The sequence below is a fragment of the Perca flavescens genome, chromosome 6, assembly GCF_004354835.1.
Source record: "Perca flavescens isolate YP-PL-M2 chromosome 6, PFLA_1.0, whole genome shotgun sequence".
Classification (NCBI taxonomy): domain Eukaryota; kingdom Metazoa; phylum Chordata; class Actinopteri; order Perciformes; family Percidae; genus Perca; species Perca flavescens.
The window spans coordinates 33,993,690-34,010,127 of NC_041336.1; the positions used below are offsets into that span (position 1 = coordinate 33,993,690).

At 44.1% G+C, this 16,438-nt stretch overlaps 1 protein-coding gene across 5 annotated transcripts in view; it reads right to left on the reverse strand.

The window, feature by feature from the left end:
• tsnare1 (T-SNARE Domain Containing 1) overlaps positions 1-16,438 on the reverse strand; it is a 225,413-nt gene that overhangs the window by 119,101 nt on the left and 89,874 nt on the right. For all 5 annotated transcript variants that reach the window (XM_028581222.1, XM_028581219.1, XM_028581223.1 and 2 more), the window contains exon 8: positions 3,384-3,539. In XM_028581222.1, coding sequence (XP_028437023.1) covers positions 3,384-3,539 — 156 coding nt within the window. The remainder of the gene's footprint in view (positions 1-3,383; positions 3,540-16,438) is intronic.

The window sequence follows — 16,438 nt, forward strand, 5'->3', positions numbered from 1 at the left end:
AAATAGTTCCAAAAATGTTGAGAAATCCAAAAGACCAGGGACTCAAAAAATGAACCTTGGACCATGTACAGTTTAAAGTATGAATTACTGTATTACATACATATTAAATAAATACAGTTTGAAGCACAAATAATCAAAAACCTAGTTTAGGCTACTTGTTCTTTTCAAATAAATGAAATCCCTTTGCTTGTAAATGTCTCCTCGTATTCCTTTTATGAAAGAAAAACACATAATTTGATACATTTCCATTGCGCCCCTAAAATTCTTTGTGCAATCCTAAATTGTTCTACTTAGGAGCACATGTGGTCCTTGGGAAAAAAGTTAGCTTTGAGCCCTGATATCATGCAGCCCTAGTCGGGACTCACAGCAAACGCTGATGTAGTGGTATCGGTGGGATGCGTGGATTGCATGAACGAAGGGAAGCGAGGAGGGTGGTATGAAGGTGAAAAAGCACATTGTCAGATACTATCACTCTCCCCAAAGGAACAAAGTCAAAGCCCTCAGCACCTGCCTGAGCGCTGACTATGACATTTATCCATGCAGCTATGACTAAAGCACAGACCAGACGACCCTGTCTGAACACCAAACATCTGACTGGCTCATCTTGGCGGCTGAGCCGAAATGAAGCTGTCATTCCTGCCGCGGCTCTTTCACTGCGTGTCACTCTGCTGGGAGAGATTGATGCTCTTCCTTTTTTTTCACTCCTATTGAGCTCCTGCAGTGGGATTAGTTGATTTGAAACGTTGATGAAGTTCAGACAGCTCCAACTGGGCACAGAGATACATCTTCATTATGCTGTAAAGTGCTCCTATAACATTAGCATTAGTCTTCAAACGTCTGGATGGCAAAAACTGGACAGCCATGTTCATTTTAAAAAGCAGACTGCAGCACTATGTGGGTGTCTTCTATCTGCTTTCATTCAGCCATATAAGATAAGATAAGATGAGATACTTTATTTGTCATTGTACACAAATACAACGTGACATTGTTTGGAAACTAACCTGAGATGCCCACAGCTAAAAAGATTAAAATGCATAAATAAATTAAATAAATGGATTATATGGTGAGATGGGTGATGAAGTTTTACAATATCTAATCTAATGTCTTCAAAAGTTTCAGTAGATGTTGCACAAGTGGAGAGGCATGTTCAATAAACCCCAGACATCAGGAGTGCTGTGGAGACCATACACATTAAACCTACAAAAAAGGGAATTGGATCCACCCCCCACTCCCCCTCTGGGGTCTGAGGGTATTTTTAGACACAGATGATTTTGGAATCCTCTAATATTGTTTCAGTTTAAACAAATGTAATTAGTATTTTTCAAGTCATGTGACTTTTTTGTATTCAGAATTCGGAAGTTCAGCTACAATCGTATCTTAAGTAGAATTATTGTATGATTGTACTTTCTTTTTTAAACTGGTAAATGAACAAGTTGTAAAATGTAGTTTTAGAAGTGTGCAGGAATTTGTGAAAAAAACATTACGACCCAGCATTATTATGAATCCCACTGCTTTCCTAAGCACCTCGACAGTGTTTGTGTCATTACACTCGCTACCATAGGGGGGAGACACATCTTTGTATTCCAGCGTTAATGTCTTCAGTAGTAGCAATGGGCTTGGGAACCACGCAGCGTAGGGAAATCAAAAAGTATTGTGAGACGGACTAACCCATTGTTGGTTTTGTTCTTTTCATTATTTTGATTTTGAAACTCCTACTCCTAAACTCCTCTGCCTTATCCTTTAATAACAGTCAAACATAGTTCACACAAAGGCAGCCCAATCCCTTGGGCCTCAGTGTGTGAGCCCACAAGCCCGACAACATTATTATCTTGCTGTTAATAATAAAGTTTTCTTGAGTTGCATTTACCATAAAATGTTGTCCCTCTGCAGATATATTTCACACATGTCCCAGAAGTCATGCTGTTCACTTTCCCCACTCATGTATTCCCAGCCAGCCTACAAATTCCGAACCAGCAACCTTGGGATTATTAAGCTGGTTTACCAATTTTCTCTAAGGACCCCACTTACTAAGCTGCTTGCACCTCGTGTCAAATGAGAATCTGTGTTTTCATGTGCATGGCCTACACTCTTATACATAAGAAGCCCTGGCCGTTTACCATGCATTTAAAACGCTCTCCAAAAACAATTCAGAAGCCAAAAGAGGAAAAACAATCTAGGTATTTGTTTTCTTCAAATATTGCCTCCCAGAAGGCCAGCACTGCCAATTTAGTAACTAGAAACTCAGACAGGCTCTGTCTTCTTCGCCCACCTCTAAAAGCTTATTAGTATTTTGTCACAGTATCCCCATGGTGCTGCAGGATATTGAATGCTTCCCAATTATAAAGTGCTTATATAGACTTGTTTGTTCCTTTACCTGGGTAAAGTGTGAATGGAATCATAATGTTTCCAGACTTAACTTTTGAAGTTGGAATGAAAGACCGCAATCGCTCTGTCAAATACCGTAAAAATATTTCTAAAATATCTCTAATTTGACACCGATAGAATTTCAGATTGCTGATGGGGTCAGCCCTGTTGTCTGACTATGAGTGATGAGGTCACAGCCTAGATGCCAAACATTAATCCATCCAATTATCCATTATCTATAACAGATTATCCTTAGCGGGGGGGCCTGAACCGATCCCAGCTGATTGGATCAGGGTACACTCTGGACATGTTGCCAGTCAATCAGAGGGCAAAAACATAAAGACTGATAAATAATCACGCTCACATTTACACCCATGTCTTTGGACTCTGGGCGGAAGTTGGAGGACCCGGAAAAACACACACTCACATGGTGGGGGGTGCAAACCATTCTGCTGTGAGGTGACAGGGCTAACCGACTGCCAAACGTTAAAGCTGTATATATTCTACATTTGCATAATTATCTATTCCATTTGAGTCGTCTGACTGAACTGATTGTTTTTCTTGGCCGCTTGGGGGCAGTGGAAACAAGTTGTGAACCCAACACTGACATATACATTGATATGGTGAACTTCTTAGCAAACAATTGCTTATTTACACGTCCAGCAGTTACAGAGCAACATGAGCATTCATTTGGAGTTGTGTGTGTGTCCATGTGATGAATGTAAGTAGGATATTCACTCTCTATTAGCTCTGGTTTGGTCTCCACCAACTCCTGAGAGAAGTATCTCTCTCTTTAGCTGCTAAATGCTCCGCTATTTTCACCAGCTAGTCTCTGACTGTTGCCGTTTGCTGCAAAGCAGGTAATGTCCAGTGGCTTTTTACAGCTTCTTCTCTGAAAACAGCTGCCTACAGTGGCCAAAAACAGCTATAGTGCCTCTGTGTAGGATCAATACAGTTGTTCAAATGACATGAAATGTTCAAAAGATACAATTCTGAAACCGATCAGTCAGAGTTCTTACTTCAATGTGTAGCAGGGCCTCCTCTCTTTGGCGAAGCGCCTCCACGTCCTCCTCACTGATCTCTGACAGGAAAGCCTGAGCCCCTCCCTCGGAGCCTACTGCTTCTCCAAACAGTGGACCCTCCTCCATCTGCTCAGTGGATGGGGTCTGAGGACTCTTGTAGGAGAACACACAAAAACATTAGATTATATTATACACTGTAGTTACAATGGTAGTAGATATAGCGACAACAGTCAGGTACTTTCTGACAGTGAGTGGTTACTACTCTGATTGATGCCTGCTAACGTTAGTGTTCTTTATTTTGAAAGGGTGGCAGCAATTCGGATTACAGCCAGTAGTAGGCTACATAGACAGCAAGCACAACAAAAAACACAACAAAATAATTACAAAATTTAAGTTTTAAGAAAATCATTCACAATGCTAATGGAAGCAGGAACGAATGACCTTTTGAAACTATTCATTCTGCATCGCGGAAGATTTTATCTGCTCCCTGAAGGTAGCAACATACATTCTCACTCCAGTGGATGGCTCAGATCGGCCAAGACCAACTTGGCTTTCCTTAAGGATCTGTCCTGATAAAGGTAATGAAGGTTGTTCAACGGTGGTCCAGCAATTTTGCTGCACACCTTGACAATGCCTCGCAAGCGATTTTTCTGTTTGAAAGAAAGTGACCCGGGCCAGCAGATAAACGAAAAGGTAAGAACAGATTTGTTAAAACGGGAATAAAACATCTTCATAAAAGTGGTGTTGACTTTAAAACTGCGAAGCTTACGATAAAAGTGATGATTGATGTGCTTTTGTACACACACCATCAACAAGTTATGTGATGGTATTAAAAAAGGTGGAGAGTTAAGGTAGAGGAAATGGTTAGCTATATGTATATACTGTAGATAACTTGCATCATAACTTTAGACTTAATACATTATTTTTCCCAAGGGGAAATTATTTGTCACAGACATTGTATGTTAGGGACACGCTTACAGATAAACATTTTAAACGTTTATTGGCCCAGACTGGATAATAAGCTTTGGAACTAAGTGTTTTTGGTAAAAGGGGTGATAATTCAGAGAATTCAGATACCCAGTAAATTTAGCTTCTGCATTAGTTTCCTGGGTGTGGTGTCTGTGTTTGTTATGGTCGCATGTCGAGCTGGGGCAGCAAGTTGGAAAACGTTCAACCAACATCAACTCAGGGCAGGTGGCAAATAACAGCACAACATCCTGAGGGCCCTCTCTCTCCTTGGCGCTGCAGCAGCAGCAACTGCTGTACCTTAACAGAATAGCCGCAACAATGTTGTAGAAACAGCACTATTACAACTAGAAATTAGGGCTGCACAATTAATCGCAAATGTATCGAAATCGCAATATGGACTAGTGCAATATCCACTGTGCAATATACGAGACAAAATATGTTTGAAACCATTCTGAATTAAGTACTGTGGTGCTCCAGAGACGTCCCTGCCTACAAATCGTATCCTACAGAAAAAAATCACACTCTAATAATTTTAATGTGAATATCTTTAATTAAAATAGAATAATGATACAAAAATGATCATTCCCTCAAGTATTGTGAATCATATCGCAATTGCAATATCAGTCACAATAATCACAATTAGATATTTTCCTTATATCGTGCAGCGCTAGTAGAAATACAGTACAGTACTAACAGCTGCAGATGATTGAGCAGCAGCAATGGTAGCATCAGCAGTAAAAGTAAAGAACAGTTCACAGGAGCTAAGAAATCTTTCACACTGGCACAATCCAAAACGGGCTAACCTCGGCTTAAGTCTAGGGTTTGCTATCCCTGCTCGGTTAGCCCCAAGTTTGTGGGGTTACCCCTGAAAATCAACACAACACAGAGCTAAAAAATTGCCAGTGTGAAACGGGGCTCCACAGACATTTAACCAGGGCTGCAAGTGCAGTGTGAATTTTATAGCACTGGGCTTAGGTTAAAGGTCCCATGGCATGCTGCTTTTTGGATGCTTTTGGATGCCTTAGTGGTCCCCTAATACTGTATCTGAAGTCTCTTTCCCGAAATTCAGCCTTGGTGCAGAATTACACCCACTAGAGCCAGACCCACATTGAGCTTCTCTCAGTATGTGCCATTTCTGTGTCTGTAGCTTTAAATGCTATTGAGGAGGAGAGAGGGGGAGGCAAGGTGGAAGGTTGGGGTGTGGCCTTGACCAACTGCGACTTTGCTTGTTTGAAAGCCATGATGTCTCTCTCTTTCTCATAGGCGGGCCAAATTTTCTCGGCAGGCAAAGCAGAGAAAGGGGAGGTAACCTTGCTCCTTATGACCTCATAAGGTGCAAGATTCCAGATTGGCCCATCTGAGCTTTCATTTTCTCAAAGGCAGAGCAGGATACCCAGGGCTCGGTTTACACCTATCGCCATTTCTAGCCACTGGGGGACCAAAGGCATGCTGGGGGAAATCATATTAATGTTCAAAAACCTCAAAGTGAAATTTTCATGCCATGGAACCTTTAACTCTGGCTTCAAGTTTGAATTTCAATTTTTTTTATAGTGTCAAATCGTTACAGACAATATCTCAGGACACTTTACAGATAGTGTAGGTGTAGACCACACTCTATAATTTACAGAGACCCAACTATTCCCCAAGAGCAATTGCACTTATTGCAGCGGCAGCAGCAAGGAAAAACTTCCTTTTAACAGGCAGAAACCTCGGAGAGAACCTGGCCCTTGGTGGGCGGCCATCTCCCAGGTCACGGATAGGAACAAAGACTTGTTCTACTAGCAAGCAATGGACTGGATTTTTGTAATATATGTAAATTTAATTCCATAGGCTAAATGACTGGTCATTTGCAGGCAGTTTTCTTTTTACTTCATATAATGTTGATTATCTCCTTAATCATATTCAGTCAAACTGCATCCACATCTTGAGTATTTCCATTTTGTGCTGCTTTGGACTTTAACTTCACTGGAGTGGTCATTTGCGTGTAGTGCTTGCAAATTGCTTTTGCGAAACAAGCCCCTACATACTTCTTCCACCTCCAGAAGCATTTAGGGACTTCATACCTCCACGTCCACAGGGAAATACTTACAATGGCCCTTTCTCTAATCAATGTTCTTCTAAAAGTTCCTCTTGTTTTCTATTTCTTGTAGGAGATAGCTGTAGTCACCATAGTAGTGACAGAAAAAGTCCACATTTCCATCATATCTCAGTGCAGAGCTTTTGTTTAACACAATTGAAAGATCAAACCGAAATGACATTTCTATTCAATGTCCATTTGCTTTAGGCAGTTACTGCTATCTGAACATTGCATGTTGGCTGGTTTTCTGAGACTGAGGCTGTTAATCCATGAACATCGGTACACTCTGCATATTGCAATCTTTGTTACATGTCGAAACAAAGCAGAGGAAAAGGAAGAAACCTATAGACAGAGAAAGCCTGCTTGCCTTTTTGCATTACTAATGTGTTCCACCTTTGTGTGGCTGACTGCACAGCTAATTCATGGAAGAGGAGTCAGTGTGGGTCAGAGCACAGGGACCAACCCGGCTGTGTCACGCGCTCTGTCTACTGGCCATGATCTGACTCACCACTCCTCAACAAACCCTGCAACATCGTGCTCACTCCTCCACAAAATACCCACCGCAAAAGCTCTAGAATATATTAGTACAAACACAGATGGGAAAGACTCTCAAGACAATCATTCTGACACCTTATTTGCAGAAGTTCACATGCTGCGAAAAAGTTCACACAGTTTTCGAGTTTCCTGCTGTTGGTTCCAGTCGACTCTGGTGACGTGAATCTAAAGATGTGGGTGGAAAGCAGTTATTAACATTTGCATGAATCTGCTAAATGTTTGTCTTAATGCATATGTATGGAATTTCGAACGTCAGGACGCCTCTCACCAGTTGCTATCCATGAACTGAAAAAGCCATCCACTTTTTCTACAGCAGAAAATACAGACTCTGCTCCTACTGCCACTGCTCATACGTGATATAGCAGCATGTAGTTATCTGTTCTTCCACAATGTACTCACTGATTAGTGAACTTGCTGCTATGCGTTGAGGCTAGTCAGCTTTATATAACGTACCACCCAATGTGCTCGAAGTGGGCCGTAACTCACCGGTATGCAGTACCGGCACTTCTCTCATGTAGCCGGTAATCTACCACTGACAGAGAAAGTGTCAGAGAGATTGGTAATGACCCTAACGTTACATAAACTACACTACCCAGAGGGCACGACGTGACTTACCTCAGATCTTGACGAATCACGTAACGGCAAGCAGTCGGTCCACCCTATCAGAAGTTTGCTTCTCCACGGACGCTAGTTCGAAAAAGCTGTCTGATGCCTGCGGCCTGACTGTAACAGTTCTTTTTAGTTTCTAGGTTTTCAGCAGTGAAAAATCTTTGTGGAGTTTGTAAGTCGTGTTAGCCTGGCTCCATAAAGGTACTAAAAGAACGTGTGTGCCAGAGCCAGACACGTCAACAGAGGTCCAAGTCCAACCAGAAACATCAGGTACAATTCATGAGCTTCAAACTAACGTTAACGTTGATGTGAGCAAGTCTGCAGCTACCAACCTTAACGTTACCTTAGTCAATGACACCGACGTCAACAATGACGTGAGTAACGAAACACATGGATGGCCAGACTGATGTATTTTGAGCTGATAAACAACCCCATAACATCCTGTTGCCATTCTGTTAGTATGAACACCTCTTATATATTATTAATAAATAATTATGTTTTTTCATGCCAGCAATGTATGCTACTTTCAAATATTCAATCAAATAATATTGCTTAATTGTCTACTGTTTATTTAGAATAGCCAATTTGGATAATATCACAGCAGAATATCTCTAGACTGAATTCACTGCCATCTGTGTAGCTACTCTCTAATTTTATGTCTGGCATAAACCCTGTTCCCTTGAAGACCTTGATTATATGCCCTACATACGACTCTCACCTCTGTACAAAAGATGGATTTTAGAGTCTCTTTGTGGGCAAAACGTTCACAGAATTGTTACGGTCCAACCAGTTGAAGAGTTGAAGCGGTAAATGATTTTCCATTCAGTACAGCAGCAACGTGGTGTTCAAGAAGGATCCTTCAATCAAAAGAGGTTAAACCTCCACCCCACTAAAGTACTGTCGAGTGAGACAGTAGTGCTGTTCTGTAGCTGAACTGAACCCATAACTTTCTCCTTAGTGATACAGGGGTTCATACTTGGTTTATATACAACTACTAATAACCTAAAAGAAAATGTCTCATGTCTTGCCCTATGCATTAAAGGCCTTTTTATCACTTTTGTAACCTTGTGTGCCTGAACATGATTTTTTATGACTTTTTTGGTCATAATTCTTCTTCCTTTTTGTGGGAAATCACTTTTTTCTTGCCAAGAGTTAGATGAGAAGATTTATACCACTCTCATGTCTGTATGCTAAATATGAAGCTACAGCTGTGTGTGTCTTGTAATGTTTTGTCTGTATATTATTGTTAAGTTCTAATGTATGTATCTATTGTTGAGTTTGTGTTTTGTACTTATCTTTTGTACCATCTGCGGGATGGCCACGGCGCTGATAACGCTACATTCGCAAATGTACGTAGATCTGGCCCATTGTATCTTGTTTTTTTCATTGTAAAAGAAAGTGTAAAATGACAAATCCGTGCTTTTTGTGGGGGTAGGGGTTATGTCCATACCCTACTATTTCTAGGTTAGGACCAAACCATAAAGCAATTTTTCTGTATGTAGTTGGGTTGATATAAAAAAAAAAAAAAAAAAAAAATGTAGTTGGGTTGCCTCTCCGTGAACCATCACCTTATCGTGGTGGAGAGGTTTGTGTGTCTCTGTGAACCTGAGGGCTGTGTTGTCTGGAGCTTTGTGCTCCTGGTAGGGTCTCCCAAGGCAAAGTGGTCTCAGGTGAGGGGCCAGACAAAGAATGGTTCAAAAACCCGAATGCAAAAGCTAAGCAGAGATGGAGTGACCCTGCCCGAGGAAGCCGGGGCCCCTCTGGAGCCAGGCCCAGACGCGGGGCTCGTCGGCGAAGCGCCTGGTGGCGGGTTTGCCACGGAGCCCGCCGGGCACAGCCCGAACAAGCTACGTGGCAACTCCCTCTCCATCCCATGGGCCCACCACCTGTGGGAGGAACCGTTGGGGTCGGGTGCGATGCCACATGGGTGGCAGTGAAGGTCAGGGGCCTCGACGGACCAGACCCGGGCGGCAGACGCTGGCTCTGGGGACGTGAACGTCACCTCTCTGTGGGGGAAGGAGCTGGAACTGGTGCGGGAGGTGGAGCGCTACCGGTTAGATCTGGTGGGGCTTACCTCACGCACAGTCTTGGTTCTGGAACCATACTCCTGGATAGGGGTGGACTCTTTTCTTCTCCAGAGTTGCCCAGGGTGTGAGGCGCCGGGCGGGTGTGGGGATACTCACAAGCCCCGGCTGAGCGCCGCTGTGTTGGAGTTTACCCGGTGGACGAGAGGGTCGCCTCCCTACACCTGCGGGTTGTGGGGGAAAACTCTGACTGTTGTTTGTGCATATGCACCAAACAGGAGTTCGGAGTATTCGGCCTTCTTGGAGACCTTGACTGGAGTCCTGCATGGGGCTCCAGTGGGGGACTCCATTGTTCTGCTGGGGGACTTCAACGCACACGTGGGCAATGATGGAGACACCTGAGAGGCGTGATTGGGAGGAACGGCCTCCTGATCTAAACCAGAGTGGGTGTTTGTTGTTGGACTTCTGTGCTAGTCATGGATTGTCTATAACGAACACCATGTTCGAACATAGGGATGCTCATAAGTGTACCTGGTACCAGAGCACCCTAGGGTCAAGGTCAATGATCGATTTCATAATCGTTTCATCTGATCTGAGGCCGTATGTTTTGGACACTCGGGTGAAGAGAGGGGCAGAGCTGTCAACCGATCACCATCTGGTGATGAGTTGGGTCAGAGGGTGGGGAAGACTCTGGACAGACCTGGTAAGCCCAAACGTGTAGTGCGGGTAAATTGGGAACATCTGGAGGAGGCCCCTGTCCAACAGACTTTCAACTCACACCTCCGGGCGGAGCTTTTCGTGCATCCCTGTGGAGGCTGGGGGCATTGAACCCGAGTGGACAATGTTCAAAGTTTCCATTGCTGAAGCTGCGGCGAGGAGCTGTGGTCTTAGGGTCTTAGGTGCCTCAAGGGGGCGGTAACCCACGAACACCGTGGTGGACACCGGTGGTCAGGGAAGCCGTCCGACTGAAGAAGGAGTCTTTCCGGGATATGTTATCCCGGAGGACTCGGAGGCAGTTGCGGGGTACCGAAGGGCCCGAAGGGCTGCAGCCTCTGCCGTGAAAGAGGCAAAGCAGCGGGTGTGGGAGAAGTTTGGAGAAGACATGGAGAAGGACTTTCGGTCGGCACCAAAGTGCTTCTGGAAAACTGTTCGCCACCTCAGGGGGGGGGGAACCATCCAAGCTGTGTACAGTAAGGATGGGACACTGTTGACCTCAACTGAGGAGGTAATAGGGCGGTGGAAGGAGCACTTTGAGGAACTCCTGAATCCGACTAATACGCCCTCTATGTTAGAGGCAGAGCTGGAGGATAATGGGGGATTGTCGTCGATTTCCCAGGCGGAAGTCACTGATGTAGTCAAACAACTACACAGTGGCAAAGCCCCGGGATTGATGAGATCCGTCCAGAAATGCTCAAGGCTCTGGGTGTGGAGGGGCTGTCCTGGTTGACACGCCTTTTCAACATTGCGTGGAAGTCTGGGACGGTGCCAAAGGAGTGGCAGACTGGGGTGGTGGTTCCCTTTTTAAAAAGGGGGACCAGAGGGTGTGTGCCAATTTTAGGGGTATCACACTTCTCAGCCTCCCTGGTAAAGTCTACTCCAAGGTGCTGGAAAGGAGGGTTCGGCCGATAGTCGAACCTCGGGTTGAGGAGGAACAATGCGGATTCCGTCCTGGTCGTGGAACAACGGACCAGCTCTTCACTCGCAAGGATCCTGGAGGGAGCCTGGGAGTATGCCCAACCGGTCTACATGTGTTTTGTGGATTTGGAGAAGGCGTATGACCGGGTCCCCGGGAGATACTGTGGGAGGTGCTGCGGGAGTATGGGGTGAGGGGGTCTCTTCTCAGGGCCATCCAATCTCTGTACAACCAAAGCGAGAGCTGTGTCCGGGTTCTCGGTAGTAAGTCGGACTCGTTTCAGGTGAGGGTTGGCCTCCGCCAGGGCTGCGCTTTGTCACCAATCCTGTTTGTAGTATTTATGGACAGGATATCGAGGCGTAGTCGGGGTGGGGAGGGGTTGCAGTTTGGTGGGCTGGGGATCTCATCGCTGCTCTTTGCAGACGATGTGGTCCTGATGGCATCATCGGCCTGCGACCTTCAGCACTCACTGGATCGGTTCGCAACCGAGTGTGAAGCGGTTGGGATGAGGATCAGCACCTCTAAATCTGAGGCCATGGTTCTCAGCAGGAAACCGATGGAATGCCTTCTCCAGGTAGGGAATGAGTCCTTACCCCAAGTGAAGGAGTTCAAGTACCTTGGGGTTGTGTTCGCGAGTGAGGGGACAATGGAGCGGGAGATTGGTCGGAGAATCGGCGCAGCGGGTGCGGTATTGCATTCAATCTATCGCACCGTTGTGGACGAAAAGAGAGCTTAGCCAGAAGGCAAAGCTCTCGATCTACCGGTCAGTTTTCGTTCCTACCCTCACCTATGGTCATGAAGGCTGGGTCATGACCGAAAGAACGAGATCCAGGGTACAAGCGGCTGAAATGGGTTTCCTCAGGAGGGTGGCTGGCGTCTCCCTTAGAGATAGGGTGAAAAGCTCAGTCATCCGTGAGGAGCTCGGAGTAGAGCCGCTGCTCCTTTGCGTCGAAAGGAGCCAGTTGAGGTGGTTCAGGCATCTGGTAAGGATGCCCCCTGGGCGCCTCCCTAGGGAGGTGTTCCAGGCACGTCCAGCTGGGAGGAGGCCTCGGGGAAGACCCAGGACTAGGTGGAGGGATTATATCTCCAACCTGGCCTGGGAACGCCTCGGGATCCCCCAGTCGGAGCTGGTTAATGTTGCTCGGGAAAGGGAAGTTTGGGGTCCCCTGCTGGAACTGCTCCCCCCGCGACCCGACACCGGATAAGCGGACGAAGATGGATGGATGGGATGGTAGTTGGGTTGTCTGTGTTTCAATTTCTTTTGTTGTTTTTTATAGTTTGCAGTGTGTTTTTCGCAATGCATTCTCATGAACCGTATTTTATTGCTTGAAAATGTATGCACACCAAAACTTAAGATATTCTACTAGACCGCAGGCTGGTCACATGATGCCGGCAGGCTACAACTGAGCAGCAGTTGCTAGTTGTTTAAGTTGCTACAGATTTCTGCGACGCTGGCTAAGGTGCTCTGCATGGTGCTCCCTTGGTGCTCCGCATGGTGCTGCTCCGTTGTATCAGCAGGAGTTGGTGGTTCAGTTAACCTGAGAATGGTGGACTTTGAGCTGGGTACAGTTTTTTGTTTTCCCCGGGAAGAGAATGACAGTGTGTAACTTTTTTAGACTTTTGAACTAATGGTTCATGGTTTTTTTCATGGGGAAAATGTTTTCTTCATTTGCTTGTGTTGTGTCCATTGTGTTGCAGTGCGTTGAGCTTTCATGACCACCATACACATCTGCACTTTAGCACTTAGGCAGAAACAACTGTGCAGAAACAGACATGAAAACACGTAGATCGGTCATTATTTATAATCTATCAGTGGGATAAAAAAATTGTCCTCACAGGCTATCACTCACACTGCTCTCTCACCCACACAGATCATTTAGCGGACCAAGCTAACAGATACATGCTAACACAAAATGTTCTGCCTTCTGCATAGTCGTATGTGTTGAAAATCACTGAAGCCATTGTTTCCTGTCGCTTTCAATGTGACAATGAGAACTGGTGGTTAATTTTAGTGTAATTTCTATCAATCAGTTTTAATGTCTGTTTTTGAAAGCCGTCATTACAGTGGCCAAGAGTCAATGCAATGCAACTTCTTTAGAAAATTAGCACATTCAAAACGATATGTAACATAAAAGGAAAAAGAGATCAAATTTGGTCATTTTGTCAACTAAATGTATAATTATTTTCACTGATTAACTACTCAACTATCTACTTTAGCTCGACACATACTAAAAATAATGGTAGACTTACAGTGGATATGCATTCTCTCATTTCTACACTGAACGTCCTGTATTTTGCTATTCCAAAGTAATATTCATATTTCATATCTCTATTTTCGAGAACCACTGAAAATACAGTGTTATTGCAAAGTATATAATGTACCTAAAGCAGGTGAGAAAGTGAAACTGAAATTAAATCCATACATGTCATTAGTCCACACGCTGTCAGTGTCCATTCTTCTGTACAGACTTACAGTATATTCTAACTTCATAGATCTTTTGCAATTTCTTCCTGCTGTATTTATTACTTTGGCTGCTGCAAACACCCCATATACACACAGCGATCAATATGTTTTATTTTAGATTATTTTGTTTTAGTAATCAAAAAAAGGATTTCATTCACACCCAGTCGGTCTGTGATATCGATTGACTTTCATTTGTTTAACACAATTACTAACTACCAGCATCAGCTTTGACAGGGTTACATGGTGAGAATAACTCTTGCCAGTAACCAATTTAGATTCAGGAAAAAGTCACAGTGCATAAGCATGGGCGTACATTTAATCTAACAGTTGGAGGGGGAACGCACATAACATTTCTCAAAAGCAATTGTTGAAGGGCACACAAACAAAACCGGCCAAAATTGTACAGTTGTAGACTATATGTGTAGTTGTGGAACTCCAGTTAGTTAGATTTTATTCACTTTAAACATCGCATGAAGTGATTCTTTTCTCTGATACAGATGATGCTGAACTGAGAACTGAACCCCCCTAGCAATTATTATGATTTTTTACCCAAATATTGCGATTGCGATTCGATATTAGATTATTTTTTTAAGCTCTTTGTCTTCTGTATTATTCCAAAAAAAAAAAAAAAATAATCATTGTATAGTATGAACAACACACAATTACACACTAGACAGTTAAATAAGTAAAAAATAAATAAATGAAAAGCTCAGATGGGCCGATCTGGAATCTTCTCCTTATGAGGTCATAAGGAGCAAGGTTACCTCCCCTTTCTCTGCTTTGTCCACACAGAGAATTTGGCCCACCCATGAGAGAGAGACATCATGGCTTTCAAACAAGCAAAGTGTCGGTTGGTCAAGGCCACACCCCCACCCTCCACCTTGCCCCCCCTCTCTCCTCCTCAATAGCATTTAAAGCTTAGTATGTGACAAAGAAATGGAAAATACTAAGGAAAGCTCATTGTGGGACTGGCTCTAGTGGCTGTAATTCTGCACCAAGGCAGAATTTTGGGAAAGAGACTTCGATGCTGAAAAACTAGTCCATGCATTTGTTACTTTCAGGCTGGACTATTGTAATTCCCTACTGTCAGGTTGCTCAAATAAGTCCCTTAAGACTCTCCAGCTGATCCAGAATGCTGCAGCGCGTGTTTTCACAAGAACTAAGAAAAGAGATCATATTTCAACCTGTATTAGCTGCTCTGCATTGGCTTCCTGTAAAATCCAGGATTGAATTTAAAATCCTTCTCCTGACCTACAAAGCTTTAAATGGTCAAGCACCATCATATCTAGAAGAGCTCCTAATACCTTATTGTCCCACTAGAGCACTGCGCTCCCAGAATGCAGAGTTAATTGTGGTACCTAGAGTCTCTAAAAGTAGAATGGGAGCCAGAGCCTTCAGTTATCAGGCTCCTCTCCTATGAAACCAGCTCCCGATCTGGGTTCGGGGGGCAGAAACTGTCACTGCATTTAAGAATGAACTTAAAATTCTCCTATTTGATAAAGCTTATAGTTAGGGAGTGAGGAGTTGCAGCGTCCGCCTACCCAGGCCCACATGCTTCTCTTCATAGTCGTTAGATTAATAATATAACAAAAGTAGAGGGAGGCAGGCCAGTACAGCCCGATCCGGCAGGGGAGAGTTTCAAGCCCAAACAGGCTACCTCTCCTTATGACCTGTCTCTCTTAGTTACGCTGTTATAGTTCTAGACTGCCGGGGGACTTCCTTCCTTCCTTTGACACACTGAGCTGCTCTCTCCTCTCCCTTTCTATTACCATTTGTGTGCATCCCATCCCAGAAATGCTTGTTATTAATCCTAGCTTCTGGGGAGTTTACTAGCTTCTGGGGAGTCTACTAGCTTCTGGGGAGTCCTTATGTTTTTTCCCCCAGCGTATTTCCTTGGAGAACGTTGGCACCAAGATCCTGGTTGCAGCTGTCGCCGTGGTCCTGCTGCACTCCCTGCTAAGCTCAGCGGTGCCCTGCAATGTCATGCTGCTTCCTGCTGGACCCTGCTGCTTCCTGTTACGTCCATCCATGCTCTGCTGGGCCACGCTACATCCTGTAACGCCCTGCAGCGCCCTGATATGACATGAACTACTATGACTACCATTTGAAGTCACTGTTCCATTATTAATGTGACTATTACTGCCACTGTTCATCATTGCATCCCCAACCAGCACCATCAGACACCGCCTACCAAGAGCCTGGGTCTGTCCGAGGTTTCTTCCCAAGAGGGAGTTTTTCCTCGCCACTGTCGCACTGCTTGCTCTTGAGGGAATTACTGTAATTGTTGGGGCTTTGTAAATTATAGAGTGTGGTCTAGACCTACTCTATCTGTAAAGTGTCTCGAGATAACTTGTGTTATGATTTGATACTATAAATAAAATTGAATTGAATTAGATACAGTATTAGGGGACCACTAAAGCCTATATAAAAGAGACTTCAGATACAGTATTAGGGGACCACTAAGGTCTATATAAAAGAGACTTCAGATACAGTATTAGGGGACCACTAAGGTCTATATAAAAGAGACTTCAGATACAGTATTAGGGGACCACTAAGGCCTATATAAAAGCATCCAAAAAGCAGCATGTCATAAGACCTTTAAAATGACACAGTATCATCTGTGATAGAGAAAAAAAATCACTTTATCCAATATTTAAAGTGAATAAAATAGCCTTATCTACTTACTGGAGTTCCACAACTAATGTTACTGAAGTAATTTAA